Source organism: Lagopus leucura, unplaced genomic scaffold (genome assembly GCF_019238085.1).
Source record: "Lagopus leucura isolate 7727_CA_CO unplaced genomic scaffold, USGS_WTPT01 Super-Scaffold_100050, whole genome shotgun sequence".
Classification (NCBI taxonomy): domain Eukaryota; kingdom Metazoa; phylum Chordata; class Aves; order Galliformes; family Phasianidae; genus Lagopus; species Lagopus leucura.
Genome location: NW_024962296.1, coordinates 1,969,057 through 1,990,017, shown reverse-complemented (window position 1 = coordinate 1,990,017; position 20,961 = coordinate 1,969,057). Strand labels below are relative to the sequence as shown.

Sequence of the window (20,961 nt, the reverse complement as noted above, 5' to 3'; positions counted from 1 at the left end):
TGATGCCATCACACCTCACCGGGGCTGAGGGCACCCAGGCAGCAGGGTGGAGGCTCTTGCAGCCAGCGCAGGGTGAGGGGCCCAGTGCCGGACGCAGCGCCGCTGGAACCCGGCGTGTTGGTGCTGCTGAAGGCACTGGGCGACACGTCCACCCTCCTGGCCCCACCTGAGTGCTGCCGGGCCTGTGGCTCCAGCAGTATCCCAATCGAGTGTTCAGCTGTTCCCGTGACTTTTTGTTGCTTGCTGCTCATTACCTCTCACTACAATAAATGACTCGATTCACAGAATCACAGCGTCTCGGTGGTTGGCAAAGACCTCTAAGATCCCCAGGTCCCACCGTCTACCCCCCACCTGCCCACGGCCCTCAGTGCCACATCCCCACGGTTCTGGGACGCCTCCATGGGCGCTGACTCCCCCAGCTCCCCATGCAGCTGTGCCAGTGCCCGACCGCTCTTTCAGCAAAGACGTTCTTCCTCAGATCCAACGGGGATCCCCTGGTGCAACTGGAGGCCATTCCCACTCCTTCCAGTGCTGCTACCTGGGAGAAGAGGCCGACCTCCACCTCACTTCAGTCTCCTTTCAAATAGTTATATGGAGTGAGGAGAACTTGTTTTTTTTTCCCAGGTGCTCATTTGTTTGGCAAAAGCTTCATTTACGTTCCAAAACTTTATTAGGGGGTCAAAACCTCTACTGTGTAGAATACAACCTCTCGTGTTAATCTGGTGGACTTCTGTGATAGAGCGACTGCTCTGGTGGATGTGGAAGGGCAATGGGTGTCATCTACATCTGGTGCTCTTCAACATCTTCAATGACAGACAGTGGCATCGAGGGCACCCTCAACAAGTTTGTGGATGACACCAATCTGAGCGGTGCAGTCGATACATTGGAAGGAATGGAAGCCAACCAGAGGGACGTGGCCAGGCTGGAGGAGTGAGTCCATGAGAACATAAAGATGTTCAATAGGGCCAAGTGCAGGGCACTGGGTTGGGGCAGTCCCAGGTGTTTATACAAACTGGAGGAAGATCTCCTGGAAGCAGCCCTGCAGAGAAGGACCTGGGGGTCCTGGCGGATGAGAAGCTGGCCATGAGGCAGCAGTGTGCGCCTGCAGCCCAGAAGGCCAGCTGTGTGCTGGGCTGCATGAAAAAGGGGCAGCCAGCAGGGAGAGGGAGGTGATCGTCCCCCTCTGCTCGGCTCTTGTGAGGCCCCATCTGCAGCGCTGCGTCCAGGCCTGGGGCCCCCAGCACAGGAAGGACGTGGAGCTCTGGGAGCGGGGCCAGAGGAGGCACTGAGATGAGCAGAGGGCTGGAGCAGCTCTGCTGTGACGAAAGGTTGAGGGAACTGGGCTTTTTTGGTTTGGAGAGGAAAAGGCTCCAGGGAGAACTTGTGGCCTTCAGTACTTGAAGGGAGCATGTAAACAGGAGGGGGAACGGCTGTTTGTGAGGGTGGATGGTGACAGGACAAGGGGGAATGGTGTTAAACTGAGACAGGGAGGTTTAGGTCGGATATGAGGAGGAAGTTTTTCACCCAGAGGTGGTGAGGCACTGGAACAGGTTGCCAAGGAGGCTGTGGATGCCCCATCCCTGCAGGCATTCAAGGCCAGGCTGGCTGTGGCTCTGGGCAGCCTGGGCTGCTGGTTGGCGACCTGCACACAGCAGGGGGTTGGAACTGGATGAGCATTGTGCTCCTTTTTAATCCAGGGCATTCTGTGATTCTATGATCATCAAAAATCTCTGCTGAACACCTTGGAAGTGGGTGCAGTTCTTAGTGAGCTCCCATTGATCCAGACTGTTGTGTTTGGTTCACTAAAACAAGGACAAATATCCCACTATTATATACTTTTTTATTATCATTATAACGTTTAAAAGAAAAATGTATCTAAAATTGCTTAGTAACTTCTATAACATAGCCATTATATAACGTATATGCAGCCCAGGACAACTCCTCTTCACTCAGTGCAGCCCAGGCAAGGCAGCAGGTTGGGCAGCCAGCAGCCACGTTGCACATCTGTTCATCTGCTACATTCTCAAGCACGTGCAATTAATACTTGCCAAAGAATCCTCTTGACTATTATCTAAAACAATCGTACCAACCAATTAAGAGTGTTAGTGGAGAAATAATTAAGACCTGAGCTTAATTATACCTACTTCCTTTTTTTAATTGCAAAGCTTTTTCTACCTAATTACGGTTGAGCTTAAATATATATATGTACACTTGGTATTTTAGGTAACAGAAGACATTCTTTAAAAGAGAGGAAAATACAGTTTATAGTAATCACACTCTACTGTAACCATTCAGCTCAGGCTAAGCCCAGGAGTGGCAGGGCTTCCTCTAATAAACACAGGATAGCAGCAGATGAGCAATGCTGTGGTTATCATGGAGCTCCACAGCATCCCACCATACAATTTTTGACTTTGGCTGCTTACTTTGTTGTCATTCTTGCACTGGCTGCAACATTCCTGCATGCAGACCCTACAGAGCACAGCCCCTACAGAGCACAGCCCAACTCCCTATTAGTAGGGAGAAATGCTCCATAGAATGAGAGAGATGCTCACAACTTTGGAGAAGGCTCTGAGGAACCTGTTGGAAGGATGCCCTGTCCCAAGCTCCAGAGGTGCATTCCAACCTGCTTTTTTATATTTTAGAAGACAGTTTTAAGCAGCATCAGCTGGTTGCGTATATTTCAGAGCAGTTCATCTTTTACTTCCTGCAAATGTAATATAATGAAACATTGAAGTCTCATTATACAAAGACAAACTCTGAGTAGGGACTTTTTTCTGTTATACTGTCACAGGAGGCTGAAACTTGCTGGGCATACAAACACCTCAGGTTAAGGATGACCGCCAGCTTGGAAAGCAAATCCCTGCCTGTGACAAAACCCAACATGAATCCCTTTACACTGTGTTCAGAGGCTGCAGATTCTGTTTCCACAACTCAACAGCATTTGGGAACCATTACACACTTGCTACAGTAGAAACCATTTTCTTTTCCTTTGTCCCTTATTTCATCCTTTATAATACACTCCAGGAACAAAATGCACCACTGAACTGTACACGGAGTATCCTGCAAACAAGATATACTTGAATTAAGACAAGGCCAAGAGACAACTGTCAAATTACACTTTATTTGTATTGACAAAATAGGCAAAAGAAAGACTGGGTGTTCAGTGATACAAACTCATTATTTGCTGACAAAATAGTTTTATAGTCATCTTGGTTATTTCCACTTTCAAGGCCATATACTGAGCAAACTTTGACAGGCAATCCTTTCTCCTGTGCTAAACAAAAGAATGTGCATGAAACAAACTCTGTATGGAAAAAGTGTCGCCTGCTTGTGCCGGAGATTTTGCTGCCAGGCTCGTGATTGGCAGCAAATCATTACATTTGGCCTTAGAATGGAAGAAATACATAAAACAAAGGTCATTAAATAATAAGCGTTAGCAGCATACCCAAAATACATCTTGTACAAATACCATTGCACTGGAACATACACAAGCATTTACCATTATTTACACATTGGAATTTGTATAGAATAGCAAGACTGATATATACAGTAAAATCAGCAGAAACCTCAACAGCCCTAGAAGACAGCATATCTAGTGTTGACTCCTTGATTTTTTCCATACAGTTTCCCAGGATGTCTCATGAATTTTGTCACTATATGCTACTGCATAAAAAGCAGACTTCACAAAAAGTCCAACCTCCAGCTCACACCTCAGAGCGGTCGCACGGACTGTGCAGTGCCCTAGGAAGCACAGGAGTCCAGTTCAGCTCCTTACTGAAGTGACAGAACTTGACAGGCGCTCTTTGAAACGCTGTGCTTCACTTGAGAACAGACACTGCAGTCACCGAGCTGGGCACGAGTTACCCAGTGAGTTCCAAAGGCAGTTCCCTACCACACAATATTTCCCACTGTCTTGCAAGCAATGAAATTAACCTCTCTCGACTTTCTGCACTTGGAATAAAGATGTACCACTGGATCTCTCTGTTCCTGATGCCTTCTTGTTTAGCATTTCCCTTTGGGGCACCGTCAGCATCTCCAAAGTGATTCAGCGCTAAGTTCTGCATCAGGTTCTGATTCTGAACATCATCAAACACAAATGTAAGGGCCTGTGGATACGTTTGGTAACCCATAAGTACTCTGTCCAAGTCCCGGATTCGTCTGCCGTCCGCGAGCCGATACTTGTCTCTCTTTGGAGGCTCCTTAGCAAATTCAGGCAGTGGATAACAGATATAATCTTCATCAAAGAGGAACAAATCGGAGCTGGTTAGTATTAGTGTTTTAGGTTGAAGTGGACTAGTGTTTTGGGCAGATCCTTCCACAGGACTGACTTGAAACGCCAACACATAAAGGAGGATATGGAGAGACCGGAGCTGAGTTAAGCCATCCATCTTCTCTGCCACTAGAAAAGCAAGGTCCCCAATCTCCTCTTCATTTGGATAAATAAATTTTACTCTGCTAGAGTGAATCAGTTCATAATTCTCCATTTTTCCTGCAAGAATAATAATATGTTCTAATAAAGCTTAGTAATATACAATACTTTAAGGATAAGCAACAACGTTTGGCTGTTGGCTGCATCTGGAAGTCAAGTTTACATTTGTATGCATGTGTAGTTTTACTTTGACATACTGGAATCATTTTATTTGGATTGCAGGTATTTACTGGAGTCTGTTGTGCATTACCTACCTACAGCTCTCACCACAACTAGTTCTGGTGACAGTAGAACAGACAGAAGGAAATAAAACTGAACTCGTGTATCATGCTATCCATCTTCCTACCAGCTGAGTTCCTCAGCCTCCTCCTTACCACTCCCTAGTTCCAAATTGACTGAAGGCATCACCGTACCACTGGACACAAGTTTTCTACTTCTTGGAAGCAGAATTAAAAAAGAAGAAAGTGCTCCTGCAAGAACTGCTTTTATATCCCTGATTAATGAGCACATCTGACAGCTTTGGGGTTGAGTTCTGGAGTGGCAGGAGGAAATACTGCCGTCCCTTTCTCCTTTGAAGTCCCTTCCTTGAAGGAAGGCTACCTGCTTTCTTCACATAAATCAGCTGGTGCAAGGAATGGGGTGACTCCTGCCATCAGACCTTGCACTTTTTGGATTTACACACCAAAAAGGAGTTACAATAACAATCATTCTTCAGGAAGAAGTCGCTTTATTTTGTGATCTTCGGTCAGAATCGTGAGCAAAGAAGTTTCACCTTACATTGGAACCGAACTTAATGCTCCTTATGGAGGTCTGGTTTTTACTTCAGTACGTTGCTTCAGAATGACAGAATTACTTCATCTGACCAAACAAGGAGAACAGTTTTCAGGCTGTATTCACTGTTCCCTTGCTGACAGACTTACAAGGCTTTTAGAGGTTGAAACACGCAGTGAGAGCTGAACTACTCCACTCTCCAAAACACTGCATAGGAAATGCAGTTTTACCTAGGCAAAAGAGGCAACCAAACTTTACATGTGCAAGACTGCTTATGTTTAGCAATTCTTCTCACATAAGGCACATTTAAGATAACGATTAAGGTAAAGGAGTTTGAATGAAGCATCAGGAACAAATGGGAATCAACTGACACATGCACCTCCCCTGAAGGCTTTTAATCGCTGCACTTCGGAAGATGCTCTCAGCACGAAGCCTGAACAGCCCCAGCCATGTAGGAAGGATACTTACCAGTGGTTTTACTCCCAAATTCAGAGTAGAAGTCTTTATCTATTGGTTCTGGTGAAGGTGTGCGTGCGAGCAACGACAGGACTGCCATCAGCTGCTGCATGAAGGCGTGAGTGTTGTAACTGTCTCTCGTCAGGCAGGCGACTATGTGATCTGCAGACTGTCCTGAACAGAAGACCACATCAACCATTCATACATTCATATGGGGAATTACCACAACCTCTTCACCAACAAGCAGCTGTCTTAAAATATGTCTTGTAAGCAATTTTTCTCCTGAAAATAGGCATCATGGAATAGTTTTGTGAATACAAAATCTTCCAATCCTTGGAAAAGGACAACTCTCACAAGCTCTAGAAAACAAGAATATGAATTCTTTTGGTTTAAAATGATGTACACTTAGGATTTAGGTTTGACCAGTGCTCCACAGGCTCATCCTTATGTTGTTACAATTTATGAAGGCCATTTTTTTTCCTCTAAGATCTCTCCCTTTGTATGCTGGCCATACATAAGCTAACTTTAAACACATTTTCACAAGGTCTTAACAAAACTGGAAAGGTATTTCAGAACACAAATGTATGACTCACAGGAAGTGGGACTCTAGGGTGAAGTAATACAGCCCTGAAAACACACCTGTGTCACTTCAACTAAAAATTAAGTTGGCATCCTCAATCCTGGAAGCTCATCACCTTATTTTTCATCCCAAAAAGTCAGCCACCAACTATGCATTTTGCACTGTGGGCAATATCCTATAGTTTAATGCAAGCCAAAGCCTCAAAGCAACAAGACAGTCCTCGGAATTCCTTTTAATCTGTCATTAAGTCAGGATAATTAAAGAATTTCAAGATAAAGATTCCTGTAGTTCCTGAACTACAGGATGTTGCAAGCCTACTCATACAGCACCATCAGCATAATTCCTTTTCAGAAAATGAAGTGAAAATAACACTTCCATCTCAAAGGTAATAATCCATCCAGGCAAGATATGGAAAAGGAAGAACTTAAAGCATAACACATACCAGTAATTCTGAAGTATTGGTCAAACAGGCCAACATTTACTGACTGCAGATCATTCAGCTTTAGCACAAGGCAGCAAGAGAGGTGGAAAGAGTTATTTTCACATTCTGAGTTTTCTTGGTTCCAAAAATCTGTTGAACATACAGTAAAGTCAAGTGAAAAAGATTAATTTCACTTCTTTCCATGACTGTAATTGTAATTTTCAGGAAAAAAAAAATCACAGGTAAATAAGGAAGGTAGAACAGCAGCTAATTTCCAAGCATCCAGTCTCTTAGCAAAGGGTGTTTCCTGAAGAACCACAGCAATTCAAATCAGCAGGTCTCACTTATCAGTACAGATAACACTTGGGAACCACTACCATGACTACAATACAGTAATTCTCATTATCCTTCATTTGCCATTTTACTTGGGGACAGGCTCCTTAACTGCTCAGCTGAAGACTATCAAGTGACACCTGAAAGAAGCCTGGACACGAAGGCACAAAAAGGTTTGAGAAAGAGCTGTGACTCAAAACCCCAAAGCTGACTTTTTTTTTTTAAGGATAAAAGCCTCTTTTTAAAGATAAAAGCACTTTGCATAGGGCACACTGTGCCACTCGTCCTCAGCCAGGAGTATCAGCCAAGTCTGGTAAGCTCCATACAAAGAGTGGACGCAGATTAAGCCTGTAATCTCACCAGGGGATCAAAGCTAACAGCTGCCTTACCTGACTGATGCTCATCAGCATGATTGAAAGTATCATCCAACAGGAAGTAAATAGCCTTTGTTGAGAGAAGCACACAAGCCATCACTTCCACACTGGGAGTTTTGTAAAACAGAACTGAAGACCACATGAGGTGCCTCAACTCTTCATTCTCCACCTAAGACGTAAACAGTATTTAGCAAATAACTTCACACTGATCTTTCAGACAGCTTCATCGCCTCACACGCAGGTTGAGATGGCTAGGAAACCTGTTTCAAAATTTGAAATGGCGCAATATGTTACAATCAGAGCAGAAGTTTATCTGCTAACCGAAGCTATGGTAGATATCTGCTGAAAATGCCTTTGTTTTAGAGAGAAAATGGTTTCTGCCGTGGTCTAATGATTCCCCACTTCTGGGCAGAAAGAAAAGAAAAACATTGACTGCACGAGAGACTTTCTAAAAGAGACACTGAAGGTAATTCTACAGATGAGTAGTGCTTCCTGCACCTCAAGGTTATCAAGCCTTCACATGCTACTCAGTGCTTGGATACAAAGATCCTTAAGAGGGATGGAAGCACAGCTCATCCCTGTAGCTCCTTTTCTTGCTGTGCAGCTTCCATAGTAACCCAGCTCCATTCCTTTTCCTCATCAAATCCTCATGGTGCAGAGACAAGCACGCTTAAAAACTGCCTGCTTTAAGAGACTGGGAAAGGAGTCAGGTAATTAAAAAGTGACTTTCTTAATAAGCTTTTCTATTGCTGTCTGCAGCAGGAATGTAGTCTTCTACTACTTCAAATGCCAATCGTCAACAACTGCAGCCAGCTAATGAATTTAGGTTAGAAGCTCTACACTTCATTTCTGAATTACAGATCTTGTTTCTGGAGTGCCCACAGCCACACAACATGCTGTGTTGTATTCACATCATGCTCACAGTCAGGACATCAATTTAGCCAGGCACTGTGTCAAAATATAATTCCATTCCAGTGACTCTTCCATTTCATCACTTTAAAAGAAAAATGGGAACGTTCTCGGAGCAATCACCTTCTCAAGACATACATTAGAACATACATGAGATCCTCCTGCTGTGCACCACGCATCCTGAAGGCAAAATACGCCTGCCAGCACAATTACTGCAGCAGTGACAGCCATTTGCACAAGTGTTTCATCAAAATACTTTCTGGTCTGGGATAACCTACATTTGATTAGAACAGCGTTGTTGCTTTTTTTTTTTAATTGAGTTTGTTATGTTAGTTTTTAAATATCTAATACTGAAAGGTCATAAGCATATTTTCACATAGCCAGGCTAGGTGCAATACCTCTGCAATGTTGCCATGGAAGAATTCAACTAGGGCATTTCCTTTAAGCCCAGCCACATACTGCAGAGACACAGAAGCATGAAGGTGAACTGGAATCTGGTTATCTTCTGTAATCTTCTGAATAAGAAATTCAGATGGATATAAAGATGACAGAGTCAGATGAGGCTTGTAAAAGCTAGGAGACAGACAAGATCCAGAAAACAAGATCAAAATTTAAGCAAATCTACAGCTCTTCCACTATCTAACAACTATGAATAGGCAACTTCTATTCTTAATAAAAATGAAACATCTTGAGCATTGCTGTCTATTCTGTCACATCATCAGCCTGCAAGCACATGAAATATGAAGCCTCCTTCCATAAGAAAATACATTTTAAGCTGCAACCATTAAACAATAAGGAAACTGTACCTGGACAAGATCAAGTCCAGGATAACCATTCACACAAAGACCAGCAGAATGAAAATACACTTCATCAGCTCTCCAGGCCAAAAACAATTACAATGACAAGTGCCAGCAGTGGCTAGGCCGCATTCACTTAGAGGCTGTGCAACAAACCTTTCACAGGAGGCGTTACCTTGCTGACTGACCATGTCTGTTTGACTCCAAGGCGTGATTTCTTGCAGCATCTGATTTGTTTGAAGCTTTGAAGATGATAATAGTCTTAACGCTCTTCAGCAGTGTCCTCAGAAGGCTGTAGACTCTTAAGAAGTGGAATTTCTCATGAGGTAGAACAAACACTGCTGTAACAAATCTGTATCCAACAAGCAGCTCCAGCACGTGCCCATCCAAAAATGAACCTTTCTGCTGGATGGACCCACGGGTTGGATGCAGCACCACTGATGCTAATGGAACACTATTCAGTTTAAGAACACTTCTCAAGTCTCCGGCGGCTATCAATTTACTTGGCAGTACACTGAAATCCACCTTTATTATGTACAAATGTTGTGGTGTTAGAAACAGCCAGCAGGGATGGAGCACACAGGGACACGAGTCAGGAGATTTATGCATTGAAGAATAAAGTGCAGAGCACAAATCATGTTTTGACCATGTTTTGTTACTGCCAGCTGACTCTGGCTGATGCAAGGTTTTCTGAGCGCTGGTTTTATTCCCATAAACAAGGTAGGTTGGAAAACAGCCTTTGATCTCCACATCCTCTGGCGAAATGCAATTCAATTCCATAAGCTGACCAAGAAACTCTTGGAGGTTTGCACTTCCACAGTATGTTGTGGAGATGGGTGACACTGGCGTGCAGTGTTGAGAATGACAAGTGTGCAAACAGGAATAAAAGTCTTGAAGATTCTGGGAGTCTGAAACAACAAACAAGCAGTTATCACTGTTTCTCAGCTTCAGCGCTAAACAGATTTCTGGCATGAGGAAACCAAACTCCGTTAGGTCAGCATATGGAAAACACAGCATTAATTTCAAAGCAGAAGGGATATGCTGGCAGCTTCCCCTCAGTTCCTGAGGAGGAATCTCAAACACAGCTAGAAAATCATCCGTCAAAACTAAACAGGAAGCAAATTGCCTGACTTCCTTATGAATATGAATAGAAAAACTCCAGAGAATTTTGACTATGCTGATGCTCTTCACTGCTGCGTTGTCAGCTGACTGAGTCTGTGAAGCACTGAACTCAAGAGTCTGATCTCCTTCATGAAGTCCCATTTCAAAATATCCATCTTCTTTGTCTGTGGTTCTGGAACTGGCTGGAAGGCTTCCTTTATTCTCTATAAAGGAGGGGGGTGTCCTCTGCACAGTCTGTGCTATCAAGGCAGAAAGGTGCTGGGTAAAATCCTGGTTTGTGGCAGTGTACGACATGCAATTAAAAGGCAAGATGACAGTGTTACTGGGGTCAGGCACTGTACAGCATTCTTCCTCTGAATGATCCAAACTTCAAAAGAGACAATACGTCACAGTAAGTACAAACATGAGCTTAAAACCAGCTATGGCTATCTACAGTTGATGGTGCTGCTTGTCAGAGCTCTGAGGTTTACTCTTGTTACTAAAGTCAGCACATACTTTAGAACATCCTTGTAAAGCATACAGCCACTGGTATTAAAGGCTTGCAATGTGCAATCTGACAGACAGAATTTGACTAAAATTGTCATTCATCCTCCATTTCCCACCTCCAATAAGTATATCCCACAAGTTAAAGCAGTTTACAATACAGCTATTGCTGTTTTTTCAAACTCCCAACTCCATTTCAGAGCTTAAAGGCTAAGAACCACGATACACATGAAATCACTTTTGGTTCAAAAAACAGCTGCAGCATGCAGTGAAAGACAGTTCTGCCATGAAAGCCACATTTTAAAAATGCATTGTTACCACAAAGCTAAGGAGGATTGAAACCAAAACTTATATACAGCTTACCACATATTACCACCTCTTCCATACTCCAGTAGAGAGACAGGTGCCTGAGGAGAGGAAGAAAACATCAGAAACCTACCAACTACTTATGGCTGCCAGACTGCAGCAGGCACGAAAAGCAAAGTTAATGGTACGACTGTTTATGAGTGTGGATGGTGACAGGACAACGGGGAAAGGTGTTAAACTGAGACAGGGGAGGTTTAGGTTGGATATCAGGAAGAAGTTTTTCACCCAGAGGGTGGTGAGGCACTGGCACAGGCTGCCCAAGGAGGCTGTGGATGCCCCATCCCTGCAGGCATTCAAGGCCAGGCTGGCTGTGGCTCTGGGCAGCCTGGGCTGCTGGTTGGTGACCTGCACACAGCAGGGGGTTGGAACTGGATGAGCACTGTGCTCCTTTGCAACCCAGGGCATTCTGTGATTCTGTGCTAGGCTCCAGCTTTTTAGAACTAGCAAATTCACTGTGAAGTCCTGATTGCCATGGTCGTGGGCAGCTGAGCTCTGCTGTGAGGATCCTAGAACACAACCTTTTCTAATTTAATTTGGACATTCTTTTAAAGTAGAAAAAGAATGGACTCTGCTGCTGATTTTAGAACAGATCCAAACTGCGGCCCATAGGTATTATTTCAGCACACTACAAATTAAAAGCTACTGAACTACCACAAAGTGAAGCAAAAGGTAAAGGAACTTGACAAAGACTAATCACAGCGGTGGCAAAGGAGGACACTCCCCCAAGGTCTTGCCCTGCCTCATTTCCTGAAGAGGAATCAAGATAGCTGTGCTACAGATTACTTTGATAAAAGAAGTCTACTATCAGAAAAGCTTGCAAAAAGACTTAAAATACCATCAAATAAAGAATTGCAATTACCTGATTTTTACATCTTGAATCTGGTATTTCAGAGCATCTCTGGGGAACTGTATGGTCTGTAGGAGTCGATGCATTGAATTGCAGTAAACTGCTTGCTAGGACTGTTTCTTCACAAACTATTTCTACAACAAACACAAATTGCTCTTAAAACTACTGCAGTAAAACCAAAACTAAAGCACAACATTATCTGCCAAATAAGTGGAATAAAAGTTGCACAATTATCATACTTTATCATAAACTATAAATTATTAAAGCTAAATGATGTCTTCACATAATAGGACAGAAGAAAATAGAATTTTATCTGAACCACAGGAGCATCTTTAAGTGCAAAGTTGTGTTAAAGACTGCTGACAATTTAAAGCTCAACATCTGCGCCTGAGAAGATCATGGAACAGATCCTCCTGGAAGACGTGTTAAGGCACATGAGAGATGAGCATGTGATCCCAGACAGTCAGCATGGTTTCACCAAGGGAGGGCTGTGCCTGACCAACGTGGTGGTGTTCAGTCATGGAGCAAGACAAGGCAGGCAACTGATGTCTTCTATCTGGTCTTGTGCAAGGCTTTGACACAGTTCCCTATCACATCCCCGTCTCCAACTTGGAGAGACATGAATTTGAAGGGTGGACTACTTGGTGGGTAATGAAATGCTTGGAAGGTAGGTTGTGGTCAATGTCACTACATCCAGGAAGCCTGTAATGAGCAGTGTCCCCTGGGAGCTCCTCTTGGTGCTAGTACTCTTTAACACCTTTATCAGCAACATGATGGGATCAAATGCACTCTCAGCAAGTTTGCTGATGACACCAACCTGAGCTGTGCAGTTGAGACAGCAGAAAGAATGGATGCCATCCTGAGCTGATCAAGGTCTCTCTGAAGTTGGACCCTTGTGTACCTAATCAGATTCAGCAAAGCAACACGCAAGGTCTTGCACTTGGGTTGAGCTAATCCCAGATATGCATACAAACTATGAGAAAACTCCTTGAGAGTAGCCCTGCTGAGAAGGACTTAGGAGTCCTAGTTGATAGGAAACTGAACATGAGCCAGCAGTGTTGTGTGCTTGCAGCTCAGAAGGCCAATGCTATCCTGGCTTTCATCAGAAGAGGGATGGCCAGCAGGGTGACAGAGGTGATTGTTCCCCTCTGCTCTGCACTTGTGAGGCCTCATCTGGAGTACTGCATGCAAGTCTGGGGCCCCCAACTCAGGAAAGATGTGGAGCTTTTGGGGAGGGTCCAGAGGAGGCCGCAAGGATGCTCAGAGGGCTGGAGCACCTCTCCCATAAAGACAGGCTGAGAGAGCTGGGCTTGTTCAGCCTGGAGAAGAGAAGGCTGCAGGGAGACCTCATGGCAGCCTTCCAGTATTTAAGGGGAGTTTAGATACACGAGGGAAATCAACTTTATACATGGGTAGATAGTGACTGGACAAGGGGGAATGGTTTTAAACAAAAGCAAAGGAGACGCAGATTAGATGCCAGGGACAAGTTTTTAATGAGAGAGTGGTGAGGTGCTGGAACAGGCAGCCCAGAGAGGCTGCAGATGTTCAAACCATGGAGATGTTTACAGCCAGGTTGGATGGGGCCCTGGTGAGCTTGGTCTAGTATCTGATCTAGCAGCTGGCAACCCTGCCTGTGGCAGGGAGTTGGAACTCAATCTTTGAGGTCCCCTCCAAGCCAAGGTATTATCTGATTCTATGATCAGGTGTAAGAGCTCTTAACATGACTTAGTTGTAATAGAAATAGTTCTGTCAGAAGCAAGCTTTTTCACAGACAATTGCTCTGCTTGCAACAACTGCAGCAAAGCATTTTTTCATCAACTTTTCAGCATTTCCTCACATTTCTGAAAGCTTCAAGAAGAGAATCAGTACCTGTATCAATCCTTCAGAAAGTTAACCACGCTCCAAGGGCATTCAAAACTTATTGCACCACCCTACTCAAGATACTTTTTGAGGGGTTCAGAGTTGAGTATCAGTAAGCTTATCATTAGTGGATATAAAGGAACACTTTTTGCAGTACTACACTGAAGCAACATGGAAAATCATTTTTCAGTATTACCACTGAGCCAACCAGCTCAAGAACTCAAGTGAGCAAATAAAACCAGCAGAATTAGAGTTGATTTGTGCTTCCAGACATAAGAACTCCTGCACGTGTCTTTCTGGATCGATGGCAAGGTTTAGCAGGTCGTATAGAAAAAGACAGAATGTGTTTATTACTTGAACAAAGCATTGCTTTGCATTAGCAAGAAGGAAATTCAAACTGACAGGAAAAGCAGAACATTGCTTTTTTGTTTTCTATTTCCTATATTAATATTTCATCTTTGTCCACAAGCCATTTGCCAGTGGCATTTAATTTGAATTATATTTTACGGAAACAGAAGGGGTCTAAAAAAACTGCAGGGAAAACAATTCATAGAAGCAGTATTTCAGGAAATGAATTCTATCATTCATGACTGAAGGTCTAACAGTTAAACTCATTGCTGAGCACATTTCAGAATTTCTCAACTGATCTCAAAGTCACGTTTTCAAAAGCACCTCTTGCTGGGTAAATATGCAGAAAATAGTAAATCTGTGCTATTGAAAAATGACCTGCCCCGGTCCTCATTTATTTTCCCACCACTTACAGCAGCCTTCCCCAAGGTTTTACTAAAGGAGCCTCATGAAGAAGACTGTAGTTAAAAAAAAAAAATCCAAAAAAGACACACCTGGAAATCCTATACAAGTTTTTGTATGAAAAATTTGAAAGAGGAAGATGTTCCTCCCCATCTGTGCACTCATTTGCTCTTAAACATCAGCTGGCACAGAAAAGGACAACTGAGCAGCAATTCTGAGACCATCACAGCTGTTGCTTGTGTATGTTTACAGTGAGCCCTGCATAGAACAGCAGGCCATTACACAGGGAAACTGTCTCATCCCTGTGGCTTAACTGCTTACTACATCACAGCAAGCACTGAATAGTTCAGTTGGAAAGGACCTTCAAAGATCTTGCCCAACTGCTACTGACTCCACGTTATCCTTAAGTACTTCCCACACACAATTCTGAAGAACTGCCAGCATTTTATCTGCAAATGAAAAATTACCAAGAATAGTTACAGAGGCAAATAAAGTGCAGAAGTAACAACTAAATCTGCACCTGTTTTAAGTTATTTGTCCTTAAGTCAAACACTGTAAAAAAGAAAAGTATTTGTGGAGTGAACTACGAAAGCTCTACTGACTGCACAAGTCAAGCAAGTGATTTCCTCCACACCCCTCCCCAACCAAGCTGTTCAATGCAAAAGGAATCTCTTTTCAAAAGAGACAGCAGAAGCCATTTTCAGGTAATGTGAGCAGGTGCTGAAGCCCTACAGAAGGGCTGAAATCACAGGCCTGCACTGCTGCTCCCACAACAGCCTTTTCTCTACTTTTTCCTTTTTCTGTCTTCCCTTAAGCTGACTGATGAAATGCAGCCCTTTGGGGGTGGGGGGGAAGCTCCTTCAACTGTCATTTTGCAGACCAAGCACAGCTAAGATAAGCAATTTCAGAACGTGCCTACATGTGTCAGTTTTTCCATTAAGAATCTAGGACATATCTGAAGTGCAAGAAAGACCTCCTCTGATTTCTTTATAATGATATGGTAAAACATCCTGAACCCAAACTTCCAGTACAGGTGAACAGCACTGCAGCAAACAGGTCGACTTCAATGACTCGCACACAACTTTCAACTTCTAAGCCAACACTACCAAGCTTTTCTCCTTCATTGTAAGCCCTACATCCATGCATATAATATTCATGTATATCAATGCAGCTCAAAAAAGCAGAACCAAGAGGCTCAGCCCAGCAGCACGATACATACATGATTACCTTGGCTGGAGCTGACAGGACGAGGCAGAGAGGGAGAGGAAGGACGAACAGTAAGGGAAGAACAGTTTGATTTGGAACTGGCAGCAGTGAGCCTGAAGTCCTCACTGATCTAATAAAGAAAGTATGCAGTGATTAAAGAAAAAACTGAAACAACTACACAGGACACACTAGAACTGGAACTAAAACAAGTCTACACAAGCTTATCCAATTTTAGCAAAAGCAAGACAGCGTCAGCTTTTTTGTGACCTTCTGTCACATCCAATGAAGTTTGTGACTCACATTCTTAGCAGAATTCCACTAAGAAATCATTTGAAAGTAATTTTCAACACTATTTCCTGACGAAATCAACAGCAAGTTTTACAAACCATAAGGGAATAAAAATGGGAATTCCACTGCAAGGACAGAGTATGTTCTGTTGTAACACCAAAACAAGATTGACTAGCTACACAGCACACAAATGTGTGAGAAAGTAAACAGGATTCAGGTTCTTGATTCTTTTCCACCTCTAAGCACCCACAAGAACATCAGAATGTCATTTTAGTACCCATCAGCAAAAGCAGTGAAATTACACCTTTGCAAGATCTCTACTTGTCTGAGTGTAAAATCAACTTATGGCCATCTGCACATTCACTGCAAGCACTATTAAGCCATCCTGTCATTTCCTCCCACTTCCTCTCTCCCAGATCAACATAAAAAGGAAGGTCACAATTACTGAAGTTACAATGAAAACTAAGAGGCAACATCACAAGTTCATAACAGCATTAAAGCACAAAGCAAAGAAAGTAAGAACTCAAAAGCTGCAGGAAACTTGAATGCGTTCCCCTCTGACCTAATTTGTAGAAGTCTTTGTAAGTTTAAAACACATCCTAAGCTAAGCAGCACATTTTATTTGCTCCTCTCAGCACTGCTCAAACTCACCTTTTTATCAGAGTTGCTCAGTTTGTACTTCACCTCCTTTGATTTTTGTATAGCTTTTAGAACTTCGACAGTGTCGAGTTCCTTCTCTGTAGTAACAACGTTATCCAAACAGACCTGGAAAAGATCAAAAATATCCAAAATATCTAAAACCAAAGCAGTACTACAATGTGTTTTAATAGTAGAAAGATATCTCAGCCTAATAGAAACTATGTGCATCTTAGTAAACATTAGATGCAAAAAAAATTTCTCACATTTGACCTTGCTCCAAGCTGACACGAATTTAATGTAAACTCAAATGGTTAAGCTTCTTCAGTACCCTTTTAGCACAACCATTTCAACATAATGGTTTTTAATCCACTGAAGACAAAGTTCCATTCAGATCCAGGAGCGAGGAGTGTGGTAGAATAACAGCAGCATTCTTTCGTTCTCTGAAGACCTTTTCCAATTCACACTAAAATCCCATTGGATTTTAGACTCAGAGAATCACACAATGGCTTGAGTTGGAGGAGACTTTAAGGGGATGTGACACTTACAGACATGGTTTAGCAGGCACTGCACTAATGGGCTCACATCTGGACTTGATGATCTTAGGGGTCTTTTTCAACCTTAACAACTCAATGATTATTTAGTTCCAACCCCCCTGCCATGAGCTGGTTGCCACCCACCAGCTCAGGCTACCCAGGGCCCCACTCAGCATGGCCTTGAACACCCCCAGGGATGGAGCACCCCCAGCTCTGCACAGTGGTGCCAAGGCCTCTGAGTAAAGAACTTCCACCTAACATCTTAGCTATGTCTCCTCTTTTATTTCAAAACCATTCCTTGTTCTTGTCACTATCAGACCACATACTAAAGTCAGGCTCCCTCCTCTGTATAAGCTCCTAATTAGCACTGGAGGGCTGCAATCAGGTCTCCCCAGAGCCTTCTCTTCTCCAGGCTGAACATTCCCCAGCTCCCTCGTAGGAGAAGCGCTCCAGCCATCCCATCATCTCCATGGTCCTCCTCTGGACCCGCTCCAACAGCTCCATTTCTTTCTTCTGCTGGGGTAACATTCACACTGCTTTACTTACCATGCTTTAAAAAAGCATTGCTGCCCAGAGAGGCTGTGGATGCCCCATCCATCCCTGGAGGTTCAAGGCCAGGTTGGATGGGGCCCTGGGCAGCCTGGTCTGGTATTAAATGTGGCGGTTGGTGGCCCTGCATGTGGCAGGGGGTTGGAGCTTCGTGATCCTTGAGGTCCCTTCCAACCCTGGCCATCCTGTGATTCTGTGAAAAGTTTCTTCAGGTGCCAGCTTCAGAGAAAGAAGTACACTGTGGCTTACCTCTGAGGCCCTGTCTCCAAACTGAGCAAGTACTTTGGTCCGGTAATCAGGGATGATGCTCAATGGATTGCTGGATAAGACCACCTTTTCTAAGCATGGGAGGCTTCCTATATTTTTAACTTCATCAATCTGAAAGTTTATAAATAAATTAACAAGTCAGATAAATGAAAATCAGCACGCTCACGGAGCATTTCTTGCCCAAGTTACAAGACATGATAGCAGGTAAAAAATAATTACAGTTGGATTTATTTGCAGTTTTTCCCACTGAAAGTGGATGTTTGTGTTCCAAACTACAATTCAGTTTTGTACTGAAAAAATCAAGTTACCTGTTCTATTTTGTTGCTGCTGAGATCCAAGTTGACTAATGAGTAAAGTTTGTTAAGACCATACAGACTTTCCAGCTGATTTCCTGCTAAATTCAGAGTTTTGATGTTTCCCAGTTTTGTGTGAACACCTTCCAGTGATGTAAGTTTGTTATAGGATAAGTCCAGATGAACAAGGTTGTAAAGATGCTACAAAAGCAAAGAACATCCATCACACACAGCACATTAAAATTCAACAGCATCAGGAACACTATCACAGCTCGCTCACTTCTTGTCCAACAGCATTTTTCATGCTGGACATAGGTTTAAGCCTGTCAAATGGAAATGCCCTCAACTGACCTAACTAACTGACAAGCTTTTATACTGACCCAGAGAAACAGCTCCAATGAATACACAGATGTCAGTATTGGCAAAGAAATTAAATCATACAGTGCAAGTAAGAAACATCCACTGTAAGGGTACTGGGATGTTACAAGGGATAAGCAACTTGGGCTTGCTCATTTTCTTATGGAAAATTGTTTAACACAACTCTGAAGGAAATATTTGTTCTCTAAGCAGTCTGCAAAGAAAAACCACCTTCAAAAGCTTCACTTACCTGTAAGTTTTCTACTAGTGACACTCCATTGTGACTCAAATCCAGGAATTCAATCTTTGGAATTAATTTCTAGAAGAGGAAAAAAACGCCTGTGGTGAAACATTTTAGCTCATAAATCAGGCCAGATTTGTTTCAGTATTAGCTGATGGTAAGGAAAAGGTAAAGAAAACCATCATCCTGTGCACAAGATGAAAAAAGCAGTTTGACAGTGCAGCAAAAGAATTGAAAATGGCTCTTACAGAAAACAGTATCACAAAAAATTCTGAACAAGAGAACTGCACTGCTAGTACATGATCTACAGCTTACAGAAGTAATTATTTCCTTCTTCACAGGAATAGGAAAAGTTAAAAATTCAACCTATGTTCACATTTGACACATTCTTGTGATGAAAGTCAGTCTTTTTTTTTTTTCTCCTTAAGAGCAGAATTATCAAACAGAAAACTAAGAGACTGCCAACAATACTGACTCCAGTTTCCATGCTCTTCATACTGTCTGGATGTCAAAAAGGCTACCAACAAGCCACCAGTTCAAACAGAGGAAGTTTCTGCTCTGATAACACTCTGAAGTTGAGCCTAAAAGGAGTTTTGTTTTAAAAAGAAAAACATGCTTCAAGAAGTCAGCATTCATGAAAGCATTACTTACTGCACACAGAACGACAAACTTTTCTCCCATGGCAAAGAAAATATGAAGGTAGTCAAAGAAAAATTACCCTAAGTATTAACAAGGGCAGCTAACCAACATTTAAAAGTGCAACTGAAAAAAGAGATACAAAGCGAATGCAAAATCCTTGCTACTGAAATGTGCCTCAGAAGACCAGACATACTTTAAACATAAGATATTTCTTACCACTGAATCATCAATTTGAGGGATGTTATTGTGACTCATATCCAAAGTTGTTAAATTTCTCCAAGTTGGAATAACTGCTGTCACTGGACAGCTTGCTGATGCACCCTCTGGCTCCCACTGATCAAACTCTGAGGCCTCAGGCACCAGGATTTCCTATGTAAGATGAGCATAGTAAAACGTTATGTCTTCAATGAGAGCAACTCACTTTGAAAATAGTCCAAGGAACTCTTCTAACCTTTAATTATCTAGACTAAAGCTGTTGGTCTTAACAAGAAGCTGGTTGGGTCGGGAATTTTTAGATCTACAGGAATACCAATATTAGCAGCCAATCAAGTCGGAGAACATGAAACAGCCTAAGTTATGCTAAATATATATCCCTCACCACATCAAAGCACAGAGAAGAGCTAAGCATTCAGTTCTACATGAACATTCCAATAAAGACATCACAAACGTTCCTCTAAAGGACACACGTACACAATTCTTCCACGTGCTACAAAAAGTCGAGATACAGAAAGATTAGAAAATCCTTCCAAGATCAATGGTTGTAAAACCAGTCCGTGCAAGAAACACAAAACTACATGCTCTCCAAGTGGATGTTTCCACAGTGCAGATGTTATCTTGGCATGTGCTTTAAACGTGTACCAGAAAGAGGAACTCACTCCTACCTTCATTGATGTTGCTGAAAATCGAACGCTCATTGTGGCTAGAGTGTGCTTCGAAGAAGTCAGCCCTCTGATAAGCTTTCCTCCACAATGACTTATCTGTTTTAGAAGAAAACTTTAATTTGTACAAAGCCATAAATGCTAGAACAAGAAAAAACATGGAAGCAGCAGCAAGAAGCCTCAATATCAGATTCTCCACTCTGTTACCCATTTCAAAAGTAGATATGGCACTCCATTAAAACCTCCATCTGATAACAAATAACCACGAGATAATCAGACCAGAAATAGCAGTACAAATGAGATGCCATAAGAGGGTATAAAATAGGTTATTCTTTCTCTAGAAAGATGTGAAGAGGAAAACATTTCAGAAAGTATTCACCAAACAACTGAAACTTCATTTGCAGTAAAAGTACACCACTGAAAACACTCTAAACATTGCTGAGCAAGAGGCACTATATCCCAAATTGCACTTTTACAAATTGGATGTCAGGATATTTTCACACATTTGGTGGTATACAAATAAAAAACACTGTGTACTAACAGATCACACTACACAACAGCTGTAAGATATTC

The 20,961-nt window shown here is 42.7% G+C and overlaps 1 protein-coding gene across 6 annotated transcripts in view; it reads right to left on the bottom strand.

The window, feature by feature from the left end:
- Window positions 1-3,102: 3,102 nt before the first annotated feature.
- Window positions 3,103-20,961, bottom strand: part of NISCH (nischarin) — a 31,997-nt gene continuing 14,138 nt past the window's right edge. The window contains exons 7-21 of one of the 6 annotated variants that reach the window (XM_042885403.1): window positions 20,392-20,487; window positions 19,727-19,879; window positions 18,881-18,949; window positions 18,289-18,474; window positions 17,963-18,091; window positions 16,644-16,757; window positions 15,726-15,834; window positions 11,901-12,022; window positions 11,039-11,082; window positions 9,246-10,559; window positions 8,672-8,846; window positions 7,380-7,533; window positions 6,679-6,807; window positions 5,669-5,830; window positions 3,103-4,489 (exon numbers count right to left, since the gene is read on the bottom strand). In XM_042885403.1, the coding sequence (XP_042741337.1) occupies window positions 3,861-4,489; window positions 5,669-5,830; window positions 6,679-6,807; window positions 7,380-7,533; window positions 8,672-8,846; window positions 9,246-10,559; window positions 11,039-11,082; window positions 11,901-12,022; window positions 15,726-15,834; window positions 16,644-16,757; window positions 17,963-18,091; window positions 18,289-18,474; window positions 18,881-18,949; window positions 19,727-19,879; window positions 20,392-20,487 (3,585 nt within the window). In that variant the 3' untranslated portion in view covers window positions 3,103-3,860. The other 5 variants (XM_042885404.1, XM_042885405.1, XM_042885406.1 and 2 more) reach the window with 5 other exon arrangements.